We start from the raw sequence: 20,047 nt of genomic DNA, 5'->3' as shown, positions 1-20,047 counted from the left end.
CTTTATACTTGGCTTTGGGTGACTGAAATGAAACAAAGACTCTAGTATAATTTATACTCACACACAGTATTTACTTTGGTAGGTATTTTGGCAGGAGGTTTTTGAGGAGTGAATGATTCATGTAGTGGTTAAAGGCAGCACTTGAGAAGAATAGGCTACTAGAGGCATTGCTGGAGAATTACACAAAATGTCTTGATTGGGATAGAGGGACTCCCAAGAATCGGTAGGAACTGAGGCTGGAAATACTGTATTGTGTCCCCAGTACATTTGGACTGGGAATGTTTTATCACATTCTGTGGTCAGCATGGACTCACTAAAAGATTTTGTAAAGGATAACAGCAAATATGTGCACAATTAATCTAGCAATAATATTGGATAAACTGAAAGGACACCTAGTAGTATCAAGCTTAAGATTTTGTGTCTAACTAGAGATGAAAAGGAGAAATTAAGACTGTGATGTCTCAATGATAAAATCAGAGATTTGAGAAGTGAAGTCCAGGAGCTTAGCTTATAACGTGGAGTTTGAGATGCAACCAGAACTCACAGCAGAGATTAGATTTCAGTCACTAGATTTTGGAATCATCTGCATGGACGCTATAGCTAAAACTCTGAACAGAGATGTTGTCTTTGGGAAGAACAGAACTGGAGTTAGAACCTTTGAGAATGTGTAAATTTAAGGGGATAGGGGAAAATAAAGTCAGCAGTGGAAAAGCCAGAAAGACGGGAGTAAAACCAGGATAAGATGTTAAGGAAATTAAAATAGAGGACGATCCGTTTTTCTTTCAACTTTTATCTGGCCTCTAAGAGCAGACTCTGAACTGTACAAATCCACCCAGTCCTAACAAAGGAAAATAGCTTCCTGTATAGCCACCTGAATCATTTGCTTCTTGCCAGTTTTAAACGAATTGTTTTTATAGTGGCAGTAGGAAATGGTTAGTGTTTAATAGGTAGTGTCCACATTTATGAGATAATGCACCATTCTTGGAATCTAACCAGGAAGGGGAGTAATTTGTGGTGGCTGTAAAACTATGATGAGACCAAATTTAATACAGAAATTACCATGACATCAGAGGTAACTGCAAACAATTTATGCCAAATTAGTATACAACCTTCACAGTATTTCTTCGGATATCTGTAGTGTGTTTATGTGCTATATATACACATATATAAAGTAGTCAAGATAATTTACATCTGATATTAAGTGGTTTGTTTCTCACACTGATTGCATGGTCAGTGCTTAAAGGAAATCACGGCATGTTTGATAAAGGTGTTCTATAGCAACAAGGCAGTTTTCATCAAGTCTGTGAAATGTAATTTTATTAATTAATAGAAGGGCATGTCTTACCAGATACACGGTCCCCAAATAAATAAAAGATCAGCATTATTAAAAGCACACAAACACACAGTTTTACAGGGTACAATACAAAGTCAATTTTGATGATGTTCTTACTTGCATTTACTAAAAATCTGAGAAAGACTATGATCAATCTCTATCTTGCATAAAGAGAAAAGTACAGCACAATTATTTCATAGAAGGTTTTGGAGTGACAACTTGAGAAGACTCTGCTTTAAAAGATATGGAGATATATCACAAATCAAACCCCACTCTCTGTTAACATTGGAACATGGAATTATACTTAATCGAAAAAAGTAAAGTGGCTGAAGAAGGCTGTATACTTTCTTTCCCAACATTATACTCATTTCTATTTTTGGCAGGAATTAATAACCTTTTCCATTAGTAGGAAAATGTGCTCTGCAAACTCTCGGAGGGCACCACGGCCACCATTACATTTGCAAATATATCCAACAGCCTTCTGGGCCGTGGAACAGGCATCAGCAGGAACAGCACTTAGGCCTACTTTCTTCAAACACTCCTCATCAGACACTTCATTTCCTGTCAAGTAAAAGAAATGCTGGTTGAACGGTTAAAGAGACAAAGAATGTTCTTTAAAATAATGCAAAACGCAACCAATAAGTAATTCTGGTAACTTTAGTTAAGACCTAAAGCACTGCATATAAGAATACTACAGATTAAATGGGATGAAAATATGTTCAACTATTTAAAATTGTAACTGAAGTCTAGGGTTTTTCCTACGTAATTCAAAATAAACTCCTCAGTTAAAGGAGAATGGAGTATACTTTCTGCTTACCACATTACAATTACTGGAAATTGTGATATTATTACAATACTGGAAATTCTACAAATTATGAATTATTTAAACTTTTTATTAAGAAAAATATCAAACACATGCAAGAACCCCAAGTTCAATGTTTTGGATCATTTATCAATGTTTTTTTTCTAGTCCCTGTCCCCTAGTTTTTTGGAGGAGAGGAAAAGAAATTCCTAGACATCATATTTTACCCCAAAACTCTTCAGCATCTATCTCTGATATATGTATTTTTTTAAATTTATTTATTTATTTATTTTTGATATATGTATTTTTTAAAAAGTGACATACTATCATCAAATTAACAAAATCAACAATTCCTTAATATCATTTAATAACCTAGTACGTATTCAAATATCCCCAACGATCTCAAAATTGTCTTTTTGTAGTTGACTTATTTGAATCAGAAACAAAACAAAGTCCACATATTGCATTTTGTTGACATGTATCTTACGTCTCCTTTAATTTGTAATAGTTCTGATTTGTATACCACTTATTTATTTAAAAAATTACCATCGCATTGATATAACTACATCCCTTCTCTCCCTGCCTTGCTTCTTCTCAATCCCCACCCTACTACACCCACCCCCCTTCTTCTTTTTTTTTTTTTTTTGCTAGGATGAATTTCAGAAGCTCCCAGTACCTTAGATTCTCCATTCTGAGTTTAACTATTACTTTATTATAGAGCAAATACTAATAATAAAGCCCTGGTTGAAAGAGTTTGTTGTACATTTTTTCTATATTTATCTACTGAAATTTTCTTCTTTTATTTATTATTAAACGTACTGAATTTAAATTGTTTTCACTGAAAGATGATGAAAATTAAGGTATTTCTTTGCACTATCCATCCCTTTAAGTTGTAATTACCAAATTTTAATTATAAAAGTATCTATCTTTTTTAAGAAACATATTGTTATATACTTATGTGGCCCATATAAAACACTGCTCTGATTTTTAAAATAAAAACATGGAGACTATTCTCTATTTTCCTGATTTTCTAACTTCTTCTTTTTATAGTTTTTTTTTTCTTATGTTATATAAGTAATGCATATTTTGGTGGGAACATTTTTTTAAATAAAGGCAAAAATAATCTAAATCATCCTAATTATCACTATTTATGGATAGTAACTACATTTTGGCATATATAATTCTACACTTCTATAAATGATACACTTATTATTACTATATGGAGGCATTATGTTAAGCATTTTTCATTATCACTGACTTTCTTTCCAACGACCTTATAAACTTTGACTAATGTTTATATTATAAATAGGAAAACTAAGGCTTAAAGAACCTTGCTTAAGGTGGCATAGATAAAAAGTATAGCTGGGATTTGTCATATGTTCCATTAAAACTGTTTTTTTCTTACAAAAACTAGATCATTTTCTATGAAAGCTTCTATAGTATTGTTCTCCATTGACTCTTCACATTGTAGTTTAAAGGCTACCCCTGAAGTCCCCATGTCACATGCTTCCAAAGCGACTTGTGCTTCTTTTGAGGCCCATTATTACCCTTGCAAATATTTATATAGATGGGTTGAAATATTCATACCCATATTTCATACATGGTTTATAGTTATGTATTTTAATAACCTGTCACTATTGATATTTAAAATATTGACATCATTAGACCATATGCTCTGTAAGCAGTAAGTCCCAGGAAATAGTTCAAAGCCTGTATATAGTAGACACCTGATATATATATATTTGTTTAATACAAAAGTGAAACACTTGTGACATTTGAACATGTCAATGAATATAGATTATTTTTAATAGTTGCATAGTATTCGATTTTGGGATATGCTATTTTTGTAGGATATGTAGGTGATTTCTTTTTTTCTTTCATTATTGGCACATTTGTCTAATTCCTTTTCCGGAATTAGAATTTGGGGTCAAAACTATGTACATTTAATTACAGTTAAAAATAGTCAGAGTGTACTTCCTATGTATTAGGAATCTGATAAATGCTTTACCAAAATTATATCATTAATCCCTATAACAGACGTATGAAAATAGGTACTTTTAACAGTTCTAGTTTACAGATAACAAAACCAAGGTTTACCTTACCAAGACTGGTGAGTCAATCCTGTGGTCTGACTCCATAGCATGCTTTGGTAATCATTCTACTAGGCTACACTTTGATACAAGTTATCAAAGTAACCTCCAGAAAGGCTGTCCCAATTTAATACTTTTGTCAGTAGTGTAAGAGAGCTCCTGTTTCTTTACAATCATGCCAATCTTGGGAATTTTCTTATTTCTCTGCTTCTTAGAACAAATCCTGGTTCATTTTATTATGGCTGAATAAAAAGATACAAACCAAGATATGCCACTTCTTTCCAGCACAGGCCCATTTCTTTTCTCCATTCGTCTACAACTGCTAGCTTGTCTGGTACATTGACTTCCATTTTGCAATCCAGTTTTAAGGAAGAGATTGTCTGCTTTGAACAGACCCTGTCCGAGATTAACCTCACCTAAAAAAAAAGGTGTATGGGGGGGTAGCAAAATGAGAAAATAAAGGAAACACAAATCTTTCAGAATAAGATAACACCTTGTAAATAATACAAGTCACAAATGAGTAACCCTTTGACCTGAAGGACAATTAAGTAAAATAAACTGTTATTTTCAAATAGTAAAGTTTTAAAACATTTTATTTCTAGTGGTCCAGTAAAGGTGAAAGACACTGTTTCTACAGTGGAAAGTATCCTATCTACAGTTAAAAAAATACAACACACTCTGATACTAAACTAAGATTCTCCTATAATTCAATTTATCCAAAGGAAAAGTCTGTAACTCATCTCTTGTGCTTAGGAACGCATATGTAAGATTTCTAGTGAATTATAGGAACTCATCTTAGCCTTCCTTTATATATATATACACATATATATACACGTATATATATACACTTAATATTAAGCTATTTTGAATTAAAAGTTTTAATCATAACAAAAAGCTACATTTTAAAGTCCACAAGATATTTGCTTTTTTTCTAAAAGCTAACAACTGTTTTTTATGAAATCTTTCTTGTTGCAAGATCCTATGGTAAGTAGGTAGCACCTATTTAAAATTAATATATTCATTCTTATTAAATATACAATAAATATTAGTTGATTGACATTTTACTCGTCTAACAATAAACAGTATGGTAATTTTTCAGTCATGTGAAGGCTAAATTTCAGATATTTTAATAGATAATACTAAAAGCATATATTTTATTTCCCTCACATATCCCTTGACCCTGAATCGTAATCTTAAAAAACATTGCTATATTCAGTGGTACATACCTCAATACCACTTTTCTTTAATAAACTTATGCCAATAGCATCTTTTACATCATAAGATATTATTTCTTTTTGGTCTCCTGATACATAAATGTGGCCATTGGTGAGACATCCATCAATACTGCAAACCAAAAGTTTTATCTCCTTAAGCTTCTCTTTGCCAAAATAGCCATACCTAAAAGAAACCAAAATAGACTTTTTTGACCTCAAGTGCAATAATCACTCCCTTTCATCTGGCTAACACCAGTAAACTTAATAACCCATTCCCATTCAATTATTCAAACCTTACCCTTCAAATTTCCTTCACATATACACTTCAACTTGCAATGCAGGACTTTAAGTCGTGTGGTCTAATTGGACTGTGTGTTTCTCAAGTTACTGAATAAGGCATCTAAAGCCATATTTTACATATATGCCTTCGTCACATGAGCAAACTAATTACACAGATCCTAAAGTGGCTGGAGCATCACAGATCAGTGTCTATAAGGTCAATTAAATATATCTACTGGAAACAGTGTTAGGGTCTCGTGCAAAGGCTGTGTAAGTCTTGTTGTTACCGTAACACTCTTTGTTCTGCAATAGGCCAATCAATATCCACATCTATGTCCACACTGTGCTCGGCTCGCATTTCGTAGTAGGCCATTTTCCCACCCTAGAGATAGTAACAATGCCATGAGTACTGTTTTTAATAGGCATTCACATATATCAAAAAGTTTATTAAAGTATATAACAATGAATTCATTTCTATGGTATCAAGAAAAATGAATAACCCAGTAATATTTGTGATATACAACAAATCTTTTTTTTTTTTTTCTTTTTTTGTGGAGGGGAAAGCTTATCTTTTTGTTTCCCATATATTCAAACCACATAAATAAACTTAACATTTTTCAACTTCTATCTACACAGTGTAAATTCTCATTTTCCTTTTGAGTACATTTCTATTGTAAGATTAGGAAAAGCAGAAATAATATCCATTCTCCAGCTTTCTGACCACAAGAAATTTTCTGGAATTCCCCTAATTGTATCCCTTTTGTTCTGGCAGTCTCACTTATCATCATTTAAAAGCAGCATAAATGTTTTTGGAATTTCTGTTTCTATTTGCAACTAAAGAGCAAGACAGGGAAGGGAAAAAATAAGTGTAGTGTCTGTTCTATAGAATTATCTTAGATCCCTGAGCTACAGATGGGAGTGGACAATATTGTCTAGGTCACATGTGGGTAAAGGTAGGGACAGTCTCCTGATCCTGGAGTATGAGGGGAAAAAAGGGAGGTCTTTCCTAGGATTATGTTCATTTCAATGTCAAAATCAATTAGTGGAAAATTTCATTTTTCAGAATTGCTAGTCTCTTCACAAATCTAGTTATGATGAGAGAATTCATTTTTTTCCACATGGTAGGAAAGGGTCAAACCACAGTCCCCCTTAGCAAAGAGCTACTTGTCAAATCTAATTTTCCTTAATACTCAAACTTAATTAAACAGCAGCCTACAGTTTGCCTGTGCACTGACCAAAAGATTGTAAAAAACACTTTCCCCTCAGAGGACAGTCATACAGAATTTTACTAGAGTGGAGTTTTTCCTTTTTAATGCTATTTTTTGAGTAACATAAGGATCTGAATCTAAATACTGACAATACCATTCACTACTTATTTTTGCCTTGAGCTAATTACTTTATTTTTCCATTTCTTCCTCTGTGAAACTGGGCTAGGAATGTCCACTTTATTCTGTTGCAAATGCCGATTACATGAGATATCCTATGCAGTGTTTCATATAGACGTTGGTGCATAGTAAGTGTTAAGCAAATATTAGCTATAACTAAAATGAACAAATAGTATATGATGTAACCATGTAGGCTCTGAAGATGAGGGAGACATCCAAACTCTGTATTTTAAAATGAGAGCAAGGAGACTCAGAACAGATAAAACAATATACTATTCAAGTTTACATAGGGATAGAGATAAAACTATAATCTTTTTCTGATGCCCAGGTTGATGCTCTTTCACCTCTATGATACTGTTTTTTTGGTCTCTTTTTAAAGTAATAGAAGTTATTCAACTGTATAACCACAACCTGACAGTGACACAATCATGAATTAAACAGAGTTTTGAACAGAATAATATGAAGACCAGGACATGTGTAGAACATTCAATACTTGATTGATTTCTTATCTTATTGTTACAGTTGTAGCAGAATTGCTTGCATATTTACTGAATAGATTCCAAAGATCGGTTTGTGGTCAGCCTGCAGGATAAATGCCTCAGATAATAAATCTTGTCAGTTATTGCCTTTCCTCTAGGGGTTGATATTTCCCATTAGGAACTGTGCCATACTTCTTCCCTGAAACTCTATACAGACAAAAGGGTTTAGAAAGTTTTTGCAAAATGAAGGCACAAACCTGTAAGTAACCCAGCTCTATCAAATGTCTTTTAGCAAAATAAAACGAGCCATTTTCATATAATTCTCCATCCCAATCTTGTCGACGAGGTCGTTTAGCTGGATTCAAATTCAAAGGCTCAGTCACTTCACGAACTAAAAGCAAAAAAGCTATAGTAAGTCCACATTGCTTTGAATACTAAATGTTATTTCGTAATTTTTTAAAAAGCATAAAAATGAACTCAGAATGTAGAATATTTCTGGTTCTGGATAAGTAAAAGGATTTTAACAAAATCCCTAATAATTCTGATGATTTAGCAGCATCATTTACTATAAAATGATGTAATAAATGAAGCCCTTAGTAGTGGTAGATAGAGATTCCCTTGCCTTTTCCCTTAATTTCCCCCAAATTTGTGTTTATGGATGTGTATGGATATGTATGCACTTGTGTTGTGTATGTATTTAATAGCTGGTCGTTCTTCAGAATCTTCCTTCACTTTTGGTCATCACATCTGTGTATAAAGGCTTCTAGGAATAATCTCTACATACTTCCCTAACTAAACCATCCTCTACTCAACTCTACCCCAGTGTTTGATATAATTAGGAAAAAAACTCAGCAAACATACATTGACTATATCATGTAATTTTATAGCACTGAATACACAGCAGTGAACATGACTCTCTGTTCTCATGGAGTGTGGAAATAGGCAATAAGCAAATAAACTAGAGAATTCAAAGTGGTACTTTGAAGAAAAAGAGAGAGGGACAAGTCTTTCCTAGGTGAACAAGGAACAGTGGCTGCCTTCTCCCTGGGGATATTTGCTGAGTCTGAGAAAGGTGAGAACACGATCAAGCTTTGGCATAAGCAGGAGGATTCTGCTGGGATCAGGAGAAACCAGAAGAGTTTTCAGTGGCCCTATGGACTAGAGTCACAGATTGCCAACAGACACAGACCTAGTTCTTGCCACCTAATGATGCCCCCTAGGTCTTTGCTGAGTGTGCTCTGGCACAAGAAACTGGGAATCATCTGGAAGGCAGGGAGAGATCATTAGTTTTGTAGTACTTAGATCCCAAAGTCCTGTTAGCAGAGGGCATTAGCAATACATACAGGCTATATCTCCTGACAGGACACCTGCAGTAAGAGGTGAACTGAAATTAGAGTTCTAAACCAGCCCAACTCCTGATTAGATCAAAGTGATTAGTCCTTTATCCTATCAGCCTGATAGATGAAAAGGTTTGTCCTCCTTGGAGATAAGCAATATATACTCCAGTATCTGTGTCAGGCACATAATAAAATACAATACATATGAAGAAGCAGAAACACATGACCCATAATCAGAGACAAACAGTCACAGAAAAAGAACTATAAATGACCCAGATGTTAGAATTTGCAATCAAGGATTTTCATGTAACTATCATGAACATATTAAAGAAATTAGAAGAAAAAAATTTTAAAAAGGATGAAAAGAGGAGGATTTCAACCGAGAATGGAATCTCTAAAAAACAATTTACAGGTACATTCTAGAATGGAAAAATAGAGTATCTAAAATAATTCACTGGATAGGATTTACAGTACAGTGGACAAGTCAGAAGAAATGATTCATGATGTCAAATATAAGTCAATAGAAATTACTCAAAATGAATCATAAAGAGAAAAATAAACAAATAAATAAATAATACAGATCGGACTGTGAGAGACATGTGGACACCATAAAGTTGTTTAAAATCCATTTAAATTGGAATACCAGAAAGGAGGAGAAAATGTGGCAGAATAAATACTTGAAGAGAACTTGTGAAAACTGATCACAGATCGACCTACAGATAGGACAAGTTCAGAGAACTCCAAACAGGATGAACACAAAGAAAATCACAGCAACACAAATCAGAGTCAAACTATGGAAACTAAATATAAAGAGAAAATCATAAAAGCACCCTGATGAAAATTATATTCAGAGAAACAATGGTCAGAATAACAGCTTATTTCTTGTAAGAAACAATAGATGGTAAAATATAATGGAACGACATGTTAAAGATGTATCTTCAAAAGAATAATATCTTAAGTCACACATACGTTAGAGACAATTAGGCCAGCTTTCCTATATTCAACAAATGTCAGGGCACCAAGCAGAAACCACAATGCGCTTCCTCAAGTATGTTATATTTACCTATCTCTTGGTGATTCTATTCTTTATTACATATTTTGCTAGTTTACCTGGCTAGAAATCAGGATCCAGCTAAACCCTACGGAACTCTTCTTACATAAGGAGTTATGTATTTTGGGAAGCAATTCCACAATTCATTCTTGAGGCCCTCCAAAACTTTTTGGTGGATGCTTATTATGCCCACAATTCTTTATGATTTATGTGGAGTTTATCAAACATATTTAGAACAAACATGAAAGTATTTGATCTAGAAAAATTATGTTAGTCTCAAAAGGCAAACAGTATAAAAAGTAAAGCAAAGAATTAATTTGGGATCACTGTCTTGCCTCAGTCAATCATCACAAAAGTTAGAACTGAATAGAAATCATTACCTACTACAGTCAAGAATCACATATTCTCTTTTACTGCTCCTTTTTTACTCTCCTCTTTCCTAAAGAATATTTATATATGGAAAAATTGATTCTCCATAAAAATGAGCTACAAAAAAGATGGATATAACAGATTACCTCCTTTCTGAATTTCACTCCATCGAAACTGATGGCGTCTCACAACAGAGAAAACAGAATCATATCCTTCTTCTCGAATCATTTCTGCAACTTTTTGAAGGTCAGCAGGATGTAAACATGGAGAAGTAGCCTGAATATTTCCTACAATGTCAACCTCTTGACAAAACAAATGAAAAGGACATCAAAACAAAGTTCTTTGCAAGCAAGTAATACTAAGATCTTTAATGTGTTAAAAAAAAGTCGTGAAATGATAAGCGAATTTGAAATTACAATAAAATTTTGAATAAAACTATTAAACTCATACCATTGTGATAATTAAGAAATTCTACGATGGCATCTAATGAGGTAGAGCTGTCTTTTGAAACTTCAGAACTTCTTCGATGAACTTGTGCACCAAATTGTTTGGCCACATTCTCAATTTCATCATGATCTGTTGAAACCCACACACTGTATAGATATTAAAAATAAATAAATAAAAAAGCCAAATCACTAAAAGAGATCATTAAAGATAAAAAGGAGCTCTGAAACCCAAAAATACAGCTTACATAATGTTAAAATAGTTTCTGTACCATTAAAATGTTACAGATCTAAAATGCTATAAAATTTTTAAAAATTACAAAGTATTTTGTATATAGACCATATTTTTAACACTTGAATCAAAAATGTCCTAGATGTATTTATATTTACCACATATTTATACTATATATTTTGTTTCTTATATAAATATTATTTATGTAGCTCTAGATATAGTTTTATAAAATTGGAAAGATACTTGATATTTTTAAGGCTACTGGTACATTAAGCAAAAGAGTAGCGCTAGAAGTTCAAATTGAAAGGAAATAATGAAGATCCTGCTTCTTATTCCCCACCCAAATCCAAAATATCTTATAGAGTATTTTATTTAATATACTTGCTAAGAAAAACAATGGACTTGTCTTAGCAAACCGTGAAGCTAAAAGAGTTTCAAGCTTAGAAGAGACTAAATGTCCAAGTCTGGGCTCAAAATAACAAATATATTCAACTTTTTTTATATGCCAATTAACAATGGGTATATAAATATCTGAACACAATGGACTGAGTTACAGCCATTGATAACAATTAGAGACATGGAGAATGTGATTTGATTTGCTCAAGAGAGTTTAGCTCAACACCTCTGTTACCTGCAGCTAACAGAGTTGCCTATTTATATTTCAACTAAATTACGATTAAAAATAAAATGCTATTCTGGAAGGTGTACTAGTCTCTATTGAAGTTAAATTTCCTGGACCTTTACAAATTCCTACTGCTAGAAACAGAAGATGTGAATATTACTCTAGCCACACTGCTTTAATAGTGATATTACACAAAGATAATTTAATGACTTCCAGTTTTTATCATGTGCAGATATTTTTCTTTACCCCACTTTATTCAAGTAATTTATTTCAATTAGTTTGTTAGTAATTTTTAATTTTTAATAATTATTAGTAGTTGATTTCCATCCCCTGGGGGAAAGAGGAACTACATGTTCCAAATGTCTACACTCAATAGCCAAGAGTGAAAAGAAAGTAACTGAATAAAATTTTCTGGTATCTCTGTATTTCATTTATTAATTTAATTAATTCCCTTTAATATATGTGGAAGGAGGATTTAAATCTAGAGGTAAAGTCAATACCCCCACCCCTCACCCTCCAATTTTTTTCTAAGGAATCCTAGTAAATAAGATGAGTCACTGGCTGGGGGTCAAGTGTCTCATATCTAAGCATGTCACTCTTTCCAAGGCAGAACATAGGAGCCCCCATCTTCCTCCATCTCAAAATCTGAAATAATTTGGGGATAGGTTTTTTAATGAAGAAATGTCACAGTCAAAGGTATATAACAAAGTAAAGTACCAGTGAAAACCTAGTGAATTTTTAAAATAGAGAAAGTGAAGAGAGAGTGGTTAGATGGTAATATAGTAAAAAAGGAACAGCAGAAGCAAAAAAGATGGGTTTTTGACATTTAATTTACATCACTAATTGAAATAAATTACTGAAGCCATTTATTATTCTGATCTTTACTGTATGAAAATAACACGACAGGATTCAGTGATCTTTTTGAAATGCTTAAAAGATAAATAAAAAATAACAGAGGCTTTACAAGATGTTTGCTTATTTTTTTTTTCTTTCCTCCCTTTTGTCATTCATTCTTTCATTCATGAAACATTTACGAGTGCCTATTCTGTTTCAGGCACTAGTCTGGACACTGGGGATATACAGATCGTTTTCTTGAGAAACTCTCAGCCTATCGTAGAGACAGAGGACAGTACGATAATTCCCTGTAAACCGTTACGGAAAGAGAGGTAAGGAAGCGATAACTAACCTTTCTCTAATGCTTTATCTTTTACCATTTATTTGCATAGCGCCTGCTGTATAACAGGTGCTCAATATGTATTTGTTGAATGAAGCAGTAAATGGTTAAGAGCATGGGCTCTGAAACGGGTTCAAATCCTGGTTCTGCCACATGCTAGCAAGCTATATGATCCTATCCAAAATGCATAATTTCCCAAAGCCTCAATTTTCAGTACAATAGATGTGATAACAGTAATTACCTCATATGGTTGTTATAAGGATTAAATACAAACCACAATACAGAATAAACATTTAACAAATGTTTGCTATTCACAATAATCAAATAGAAACAGTAATAAAAAACAACTACCTGGTCTCATTTAATCCTCACACTGACTTTGTTGGGAGGAAAACTTAAACTCTGCTTTCAGACCTTCAAAGGTCCAAATGTCTATTTTGTATACATTATGTAAGGCAATGACACTAGGAATACGAAAATAGCATCCCACATGTACACTTAAAATACAATGATTATCATCTATTAAAAGGTCTAAGTAAGTAGATAAGTTTCCTTTGGTTTAGAGGAATCAGATGAGGGAGGGCAAAAGAGAAGGAATGACCAAGTGAATAAACAGGCCTAATAAGATTCAAAATCAAACAGAGTAAATGTCAAAGTCTAATCCCAATGGCTTTAGCCTCAATAGAAGTAATACTGTATCTAACAGGATAAACAGGAGTATCAATCATGGTGCCTATGAAAGTTATTTCAAATCATAAGCTGCCTTCTTAAGGACAATACAGCATAGGCCTTTCATTAGTCATAAATCCACACCCTGGAAATGTTTATTTTTCACAAGTATGTTAGACAACATTTAAAAAATCAATTTGTTCGGAGGTTTACTTACATCACACTGAATCACCATGGAAAATCAAGCTCTTGCAAACTCAGCTCTAACAATAACTTTTTACTAAATGAAAATAAAATTATGTCAGCAATTTTCTTGACTGCTAACTATCCAAGTTAGTAACCTTTAAAGTATTGTTAGCTTTATGGTAGTGGCATAAAAATAGACACACAGATCAATGGAACAGAATAGAGAACCCAGAAATAAATCCATGTCTATATGGTCATTTAATCTACGACAACTGAACTGGGGTAAAGCCAATCTATTCAATAAATGGTGCTGGGAAACCTTGACGGACACATGCAAAAAAATGAAGCTGGACCACCTCCCTACACCATATACAGAATAAATTCAAAATGGATTAAAGACTTAAATGTAAGATCTGAAATCATAAAACTCCTAGAAGAAAATATAGAAAGAAAGTTTACAGACATTACGCGGAGTAAGATTTTTACTGATATATACCCTCGGGCAAGCGAAGTAAGAGAAAAAACAAACATGGGACTACATCAAACTAAAAAGTTTTTTCACAGCAAAGGAAACCATCAATACAACAAAAAGGCATCCCACTGAATGGGAAAAGATATTTGTCAATGATACATCTAATAACGGTTAATATCCAAACTTTATAAAAAACTCGTTCAACTCAACACTAAAAAAACAAACAACCCAATTAAAAAATGGGCATAGGACATGAAGAGACAATTTTTCTAAAGAGGACATACAGATGGCAAACAGACATATGAAAAAATGCTCAACTTCATTAATCATTAGAGAAATGCAAATAAAAACCACAATGAAATACCACCTCACCCTGGTCAGAATGGCTATCATCAATAAATCAACAAACAAGTGTTGGTGAGGTTGCGGAGAAAAGGGAATGCTTGTGCACTGTTGGTGGGATTGCAGATGGGTGCAGCCACTACGGAAATCAATATGAAAGTATCTCAAAAAACTGGAAATGGAACTACCTTATGACCCAGCAATTCCACTCTTAGGTATCTATCCAGAGAAATCCAAGACGCTAATTTAAAAAAATATATGCATCCCTATGTTTATTGCAGCACTATTCACAATAGGCAAGACATGGAAACAACCAAAATGCCCATCGGTAGACGACTGGATTGAGAAATTATGGTACATTTATACAATGGAGTATTATTCGGCTATAAAGAATGAAATCTTACCATTTGCAACAATATGGATGGACCTAGAGAACATTATGCTAAGTGAAATACGTCAGACAGAGAAAGACAAGTACCATATGATCTCACTTATATGTGGAATCTAAAGAATAGAATAAATGAGCAAACTAATCAGAAACAGTCTCAGAGACATAGAGGAAAAACTGCTAGATGGGAGGGTGGGGATAAGAGGGAAGATGAGGGGATTAGAAAGCACAATTGGAAACCACAAGATTGCCACGGGGATATGAAAGACGGGAAAGTTTGGGGAATATAATCAATAATGTTCTAAAAATTTTGTAGGGTATCCAATGGACACTTGTCTTATTAGGGAGACCACCTCAGGGATAATGTAGATGCCTGATCACTGCACTGTACACCTGAAGTTGACTAATAATGAATGTCAACTACAATTTCACATATATATACATATATATATATATATATATATATATACACACACACACACACACATATATATATAGTCACACTGTGGAGTACAGCATAAGGAATAGAATCAGTGGAACTATAACAGCTATATACGATGTCAGAGGGGTAGGAGATTGGGGGAGGGGGGTTATCACTTTGTGAGGAGTGTAAATGTCTATTACATTATTTTGTACACCTGAAACTAATACAAAAAAATGTATACATTAAAAAAAAGTATTGTTAGCTTTGATTTTTAGGAAGCCATAAAAATATGCCTCAATTCAGTCAAATCATGATTTTGAACAAAATCTCCAAGGTATAATCTTAACCCTGAATAACATAAATCAGGCAGATTTCCTTAATTTTCTTACTAGAGTAAACAATTGTTGAAGAAAGAAAGAGTGGGAGAGGCAGGAAAGCTGCCTCAAATTCTGACCGCAACTTTAGAGAAGTCAATTAAATTCAAACCAACATGTTTTAATTGAGGTTCTGATACATAAAGCATACCAAAGTGAGGAAGATAGTACCTTCTCACAAGAAGCTTTTCACCTAGTAGAGCAGGGATCATCACAAGTCAAATCTGCGCCGCCCCCCCCCCCCCCCGAAATGTTAGTTTAAGATTACAACTTACCCATTTTACAAGTAAGGAAAAAGGAAACAGTGGCCCATGAAAGATATGCAGATTGTAAAAAACTTCTTCAATGCAAGAGGAAAATGTCAAGGATAGGTCACACACTATATGCCAGGCACTTAGTAAGGGCTGTATATATATATATATATATATATATATATATATATATATATATATATATATATATATATATATATATATATATATATATATATATATATATATATATATATATATATATACTTTAACTCAATTCCCTCAGCAGGCCTGAGATAGACACTTAAGTCCATTCTGTAGATGATAAAATTGAGGCACAGACATTGATTTACCCAAAGTTGCACAGTTAATCCATCTATATACTTTGACTCCAGGGTCTATGGTCTTGACCTCCCAGCATTGTGCATGCACTAAACAAAGGTATGAACGAAACCGCTATATACGGGAAAACAAAGGTACAATTACTTTCCACTGACAGGATCAGCAAAAAATTCATGGAGGAAGTAGTGCTGGTCCCTTTATTAACTTCTGAGTTAAAGTTTCCAGATCCCTAGAAAGGATGTCAGATAGCAAGCAGCTTATGTGACTTGAACATAGTAAAATCACTTTAGATAATATAGTAAGTTAGAAAAAGGAGAGTTAGGAAGATTATGCTCACTTTGCTAGTAAGGAAAACACTGTTTTTTTTTTCTCCTAATTCCTATTATTGGCCAGTGACAGATACAACAGGTGGCTCAAAGTCTAAAACATCATCCCTATCATCAAGGAGTTAATACTCTTATATCAAACTACAAGATGTATTAAATAAAACTGGCACAGAAAAAGTTAATACAGTTCTCAAGTTGTTTATTCTTTCATGGAATTTTAAACAAATGCATTTTAATAAATGGAAACAGGAAAATCAGTGTTTAATACATACATTTATTTTCCAATCATTTCACCGCAAAATCCCCAATGTCTGCCGTAATGGCTGTTTATTGGGTTTTGACTTCCAGCATCTAGTTCCCCTTTTGGTAACTGCACTCCCAATTTTCTCTCGATAATCCTCTGTCATTGCTTCATTACTGGCTCCAAGAGCTGAAGGTAGGGCTACACCATACCAATACAAGAACTGTGTTCTCCTAGCCACAGTGACTGGTTCAAGGATAAGCAGGGGACCAGATAAGACCTAATGAGACTTGTTAAAGCTGCAAAGAGGACAGCTCTTTTTGACTAGACTTAAACCAGCAGGATATGAGGAATACTGTCAAGGATAAACAAAGTCAGACACTAGTTATAGCAGTAAGGACAGGTTTTATTCATTAACTATTGCAATAGGGAAAGGAATCCAACATGAACTGAACTCAACACAAGGGAAAGGCAGAGGGATGTTAACGGGGGTTAATCTATGTGACTAACCATCTGGGTTTGTTAACTAGTGTTTATCCAAAGGAGAAACAAACTTCTAACTGTAGACAGGAGGCAAGATGCAAGCTGAAGCAAGGTGCCTATACCCTCCCCTAGGGACTGGGAAGGAGAGTGAGTTAAGTCCCAGAAGGTTTGCATTTCAAAGAGATGGCTCTCAGGTCCTTGAGGAAAGTTTGGGTGGTAACTTTAGGTCTCAAAGGGCAGAGAAGGGATTTATAATTGCAAACTTTCTAAAGTAACTTGTAAGAGAGGGCTCAGGGGCTATCTACCAGAACAAATTGAGCTTTCTCAAGCAGGCCTTTTTAAGGGGGTGGGGGGGCTGGGATCATCTGAAGAACATGAACTTAAGCTGCTAGAAACCATGCTCGAGTTTGAGTACAAAGGTTTGGACAGAGTCAATATGTGTGGAAAGTTCTCCAGTTCTCAGCACAACCACCTTGATACCATAAAGGGAGAGTCTACCTAGAAGAACCAAGAAATAGAGGATTCTGGCACCATCACTTTACTTGATTTTTCTTAAAAATGTTTATTACTACCTGATAAGTATACATTAATTTGTAAATTGTCTCTTCCTATTATAATGCAAGCTCCATGAGACTAGGGACTGACCCTATTGCTTACGGCTATAACCTCTGGGGAAGGACATAGAACAGTGCCTGTCACATAGCAGGCAGTCAATAACTATTTGATGAATGAATCATTTTTTGCGCTTGAATTTGATGGTACTTCAAACAAGCCTTACTTTTGTTGTTAACCCAGTTTGAAAGGGTCTTCCTCACATATTGAACCAATGAGTTGTAAATGAGTTTTGCGCTCATTCTATGATTTTGTTTTGTAGTTCGTTTCACAAAAATAGGATTTCACCACATCACTGCTGCCTGGATGCACCTTCTCTCAGTCCTTATTTTATACCCTTTGTAAGGAGGTAAAAATCTCCAACAATCTGGGCCGCACAAGGAAAGTACCATGTCACATACATCGTGGTATTCCCTTGGGTGTGTACAGCAGAAATTAGGGCTCAGTAAATGTTTACTGAATTGAACCAAATCCCCAAGTGTTCCCCTATCTTTCCTTTGCACACTTCCTGTTGCATTAGTGTTATCTTCTGGATGCCAGCTCCTCTCTACCTCGCTCTGCCTAGGCTTCTTGTGGATGAAAACATGGAAGAAATTACTAAATTTCTATTTTGGTATCTCCTTTCTAAACAAGATTGGGTAGATGAAAATCAATTACCTGTATATTAACGTAGGTAATTAATATGTTTCAAATAGAGCCATCTCTTTAAAAACCAAAACCCCCAAATCAAAGGGTTAAAATAATTTACTTCCCACGAAAACGAATTCAAATACACTTAGGTTGAAGTTATGAAATGTAAAATGCAATTATTGGCGCAGAATTCTATCTCCCTTCTTTTATGAATGACATCAGCTTGTAACTCCTAACCATTAAGGCATATGGCAATGTCCCTATACGATGCACAATTAAAACTGTCCTTCGGGCAGCCACGGTTCCAAAAATGTGATAAAAACATTTACAAGCATATAAACAGCCAGCCGTACCTTTCCCACTGTCTCTCTTGTATCAATGTAGGGAGCCCTAGATTGTGCTGACTCACAGGCAGATAGCTTTGAGTATTTTTCAAAGGTCAGTGCAAGATCTCCAAGCCGAGCTTGACATTAGAAAGCCTTCACACCCCACTCCATTAACGAACCTGCTACCTTTCTCATCGATCAGCACCAAGTGGTTATCGGACGCTGAGTAACCGTAAAAGCCCAGTGGCCTGTGTCTAAAAGAGTTCACGTATTATCGTAGACGTTTCACAGGAGTGGCCTCCTTTGCCCTGTGAAGTCAAGGGCTGCGGGGACGGTGGAGAAGAGCAAATTTCCCCCTTTACGGATGGCATGCTCAAGGGCGGGGACAGGAACTGTCCCAGGTCATGACTGCTAGCAGCTACAGAATAAGGAAGAAGCTGCAGCCCGTCCTCCCCGGGCTCTCAGCTTGGGCCCAGACACCCCGGATCGTGCACACCCCTTGCAGGAGCGAGTGCCCCAGGAGCCCCAGCTTCTCCCGCAGCCCGGCTCCCACCGGACCCCCGCCCAGGCCGCGCTGCCCACTCGCACATGCGCACCTCTGGAAGACCCCCGAGTCCAGGGCCGCACGCAGGACCCAGCCAATGAGCGGGACCCCCGCCAGGTGCTTAATGTTCTTCAGGGGGATGCCTTTGCTGCCGCCCCGGGCCAGAATTAGGGCCGCCAGGTGCGGGGGCTTCTCCACACCTCGACCGTGGCCACCGCGGGAGTTGCGCTGCAGCTTCGGTGGTCGGCCTCGTGACGGCCGCCCCCGCGGGTTGGAGACGGAGGTGGCGGCCCCCTTCTCCACCGAATCCATCTTCCTCCCACGCCTTCTCCCCAGCTTCTCCACATCCGGGAGCTCCTCTTTCGCCACCTCAGCTCGGCACCGCCGGATCTCCCCGCCTCAACGCTCGCCCGTGTGGCCGTTCCTGGCCCCGCCCCTCCCGTCCCGCCCCCTCGCGGGGCACGCCGGGAATTGTAGTCCGCGGCTGCCTCGCCCGGGTCCTGTAGGCCGAGTAGTCTCTGAAACAGCACCACCTCAAACCCAAGCCAAGCAGTGCGAGTGCAGAGATGACTGGAAGGAAGTGGACCTTCTGTGGGTGGTTGATATTGTACGGAGATTCTAAAATAG

The 20,047-nt window shown here is 35.7% G+C and overlaps 1 protein-coding gene across 1 annotated transcript; it reads right to left on the bottom strand.

Moving 5' to 3' along the window:
- Positions 1-783: 783 nt before the first annotated feature.
- Positions 784-19,836, bottom strand: CMAS (cytidine monophosphate N-acetylneuraminic acid synthetase). Its single transcript, XM_081058568.1, has 8 exons — positions 19,473-19,836; positions 10,790-10,932; positions 10,486-10,641; positions 7,840-7,973; positions 6,006-6,100; positions 5,452-5,623; positions 4,488-4,641; positions 784-1,894 (listed from the first exon to the last, which is right to left on the bottom strand). Exons 1-8 carry the CDS (start codon positions 19,730-19,732, stop codon positions 1,704-1,706), a joined length of 1,305 nt encoding a protein of 434 aa, XP_080914694.1. The 5' UTR covers positions 19,733-19,836; the 3' UTR covers positions 784-1,703.
- Positions 19,837-20,047: the final 211 nt, after the last annotated feature.

Source organism: Rhinolophus hipposideros, assembly GCF_964194185.1.
Source record: "Rhinolophus hipposideros genome assembly, chromosome: 9".
In the NCBI taxonomy this organism is placed as follows: Eukaryota; Metazoa; Chordata; class Mammalia; order Chiroptera; family Rhinolophidae; genus Rhinolophus; species Rhinolophus hipposideros.
Note: the sequence above shows the minus strand (reverse complement) of the source record. Positions and strands in the feature narration are given on the sequence as shown.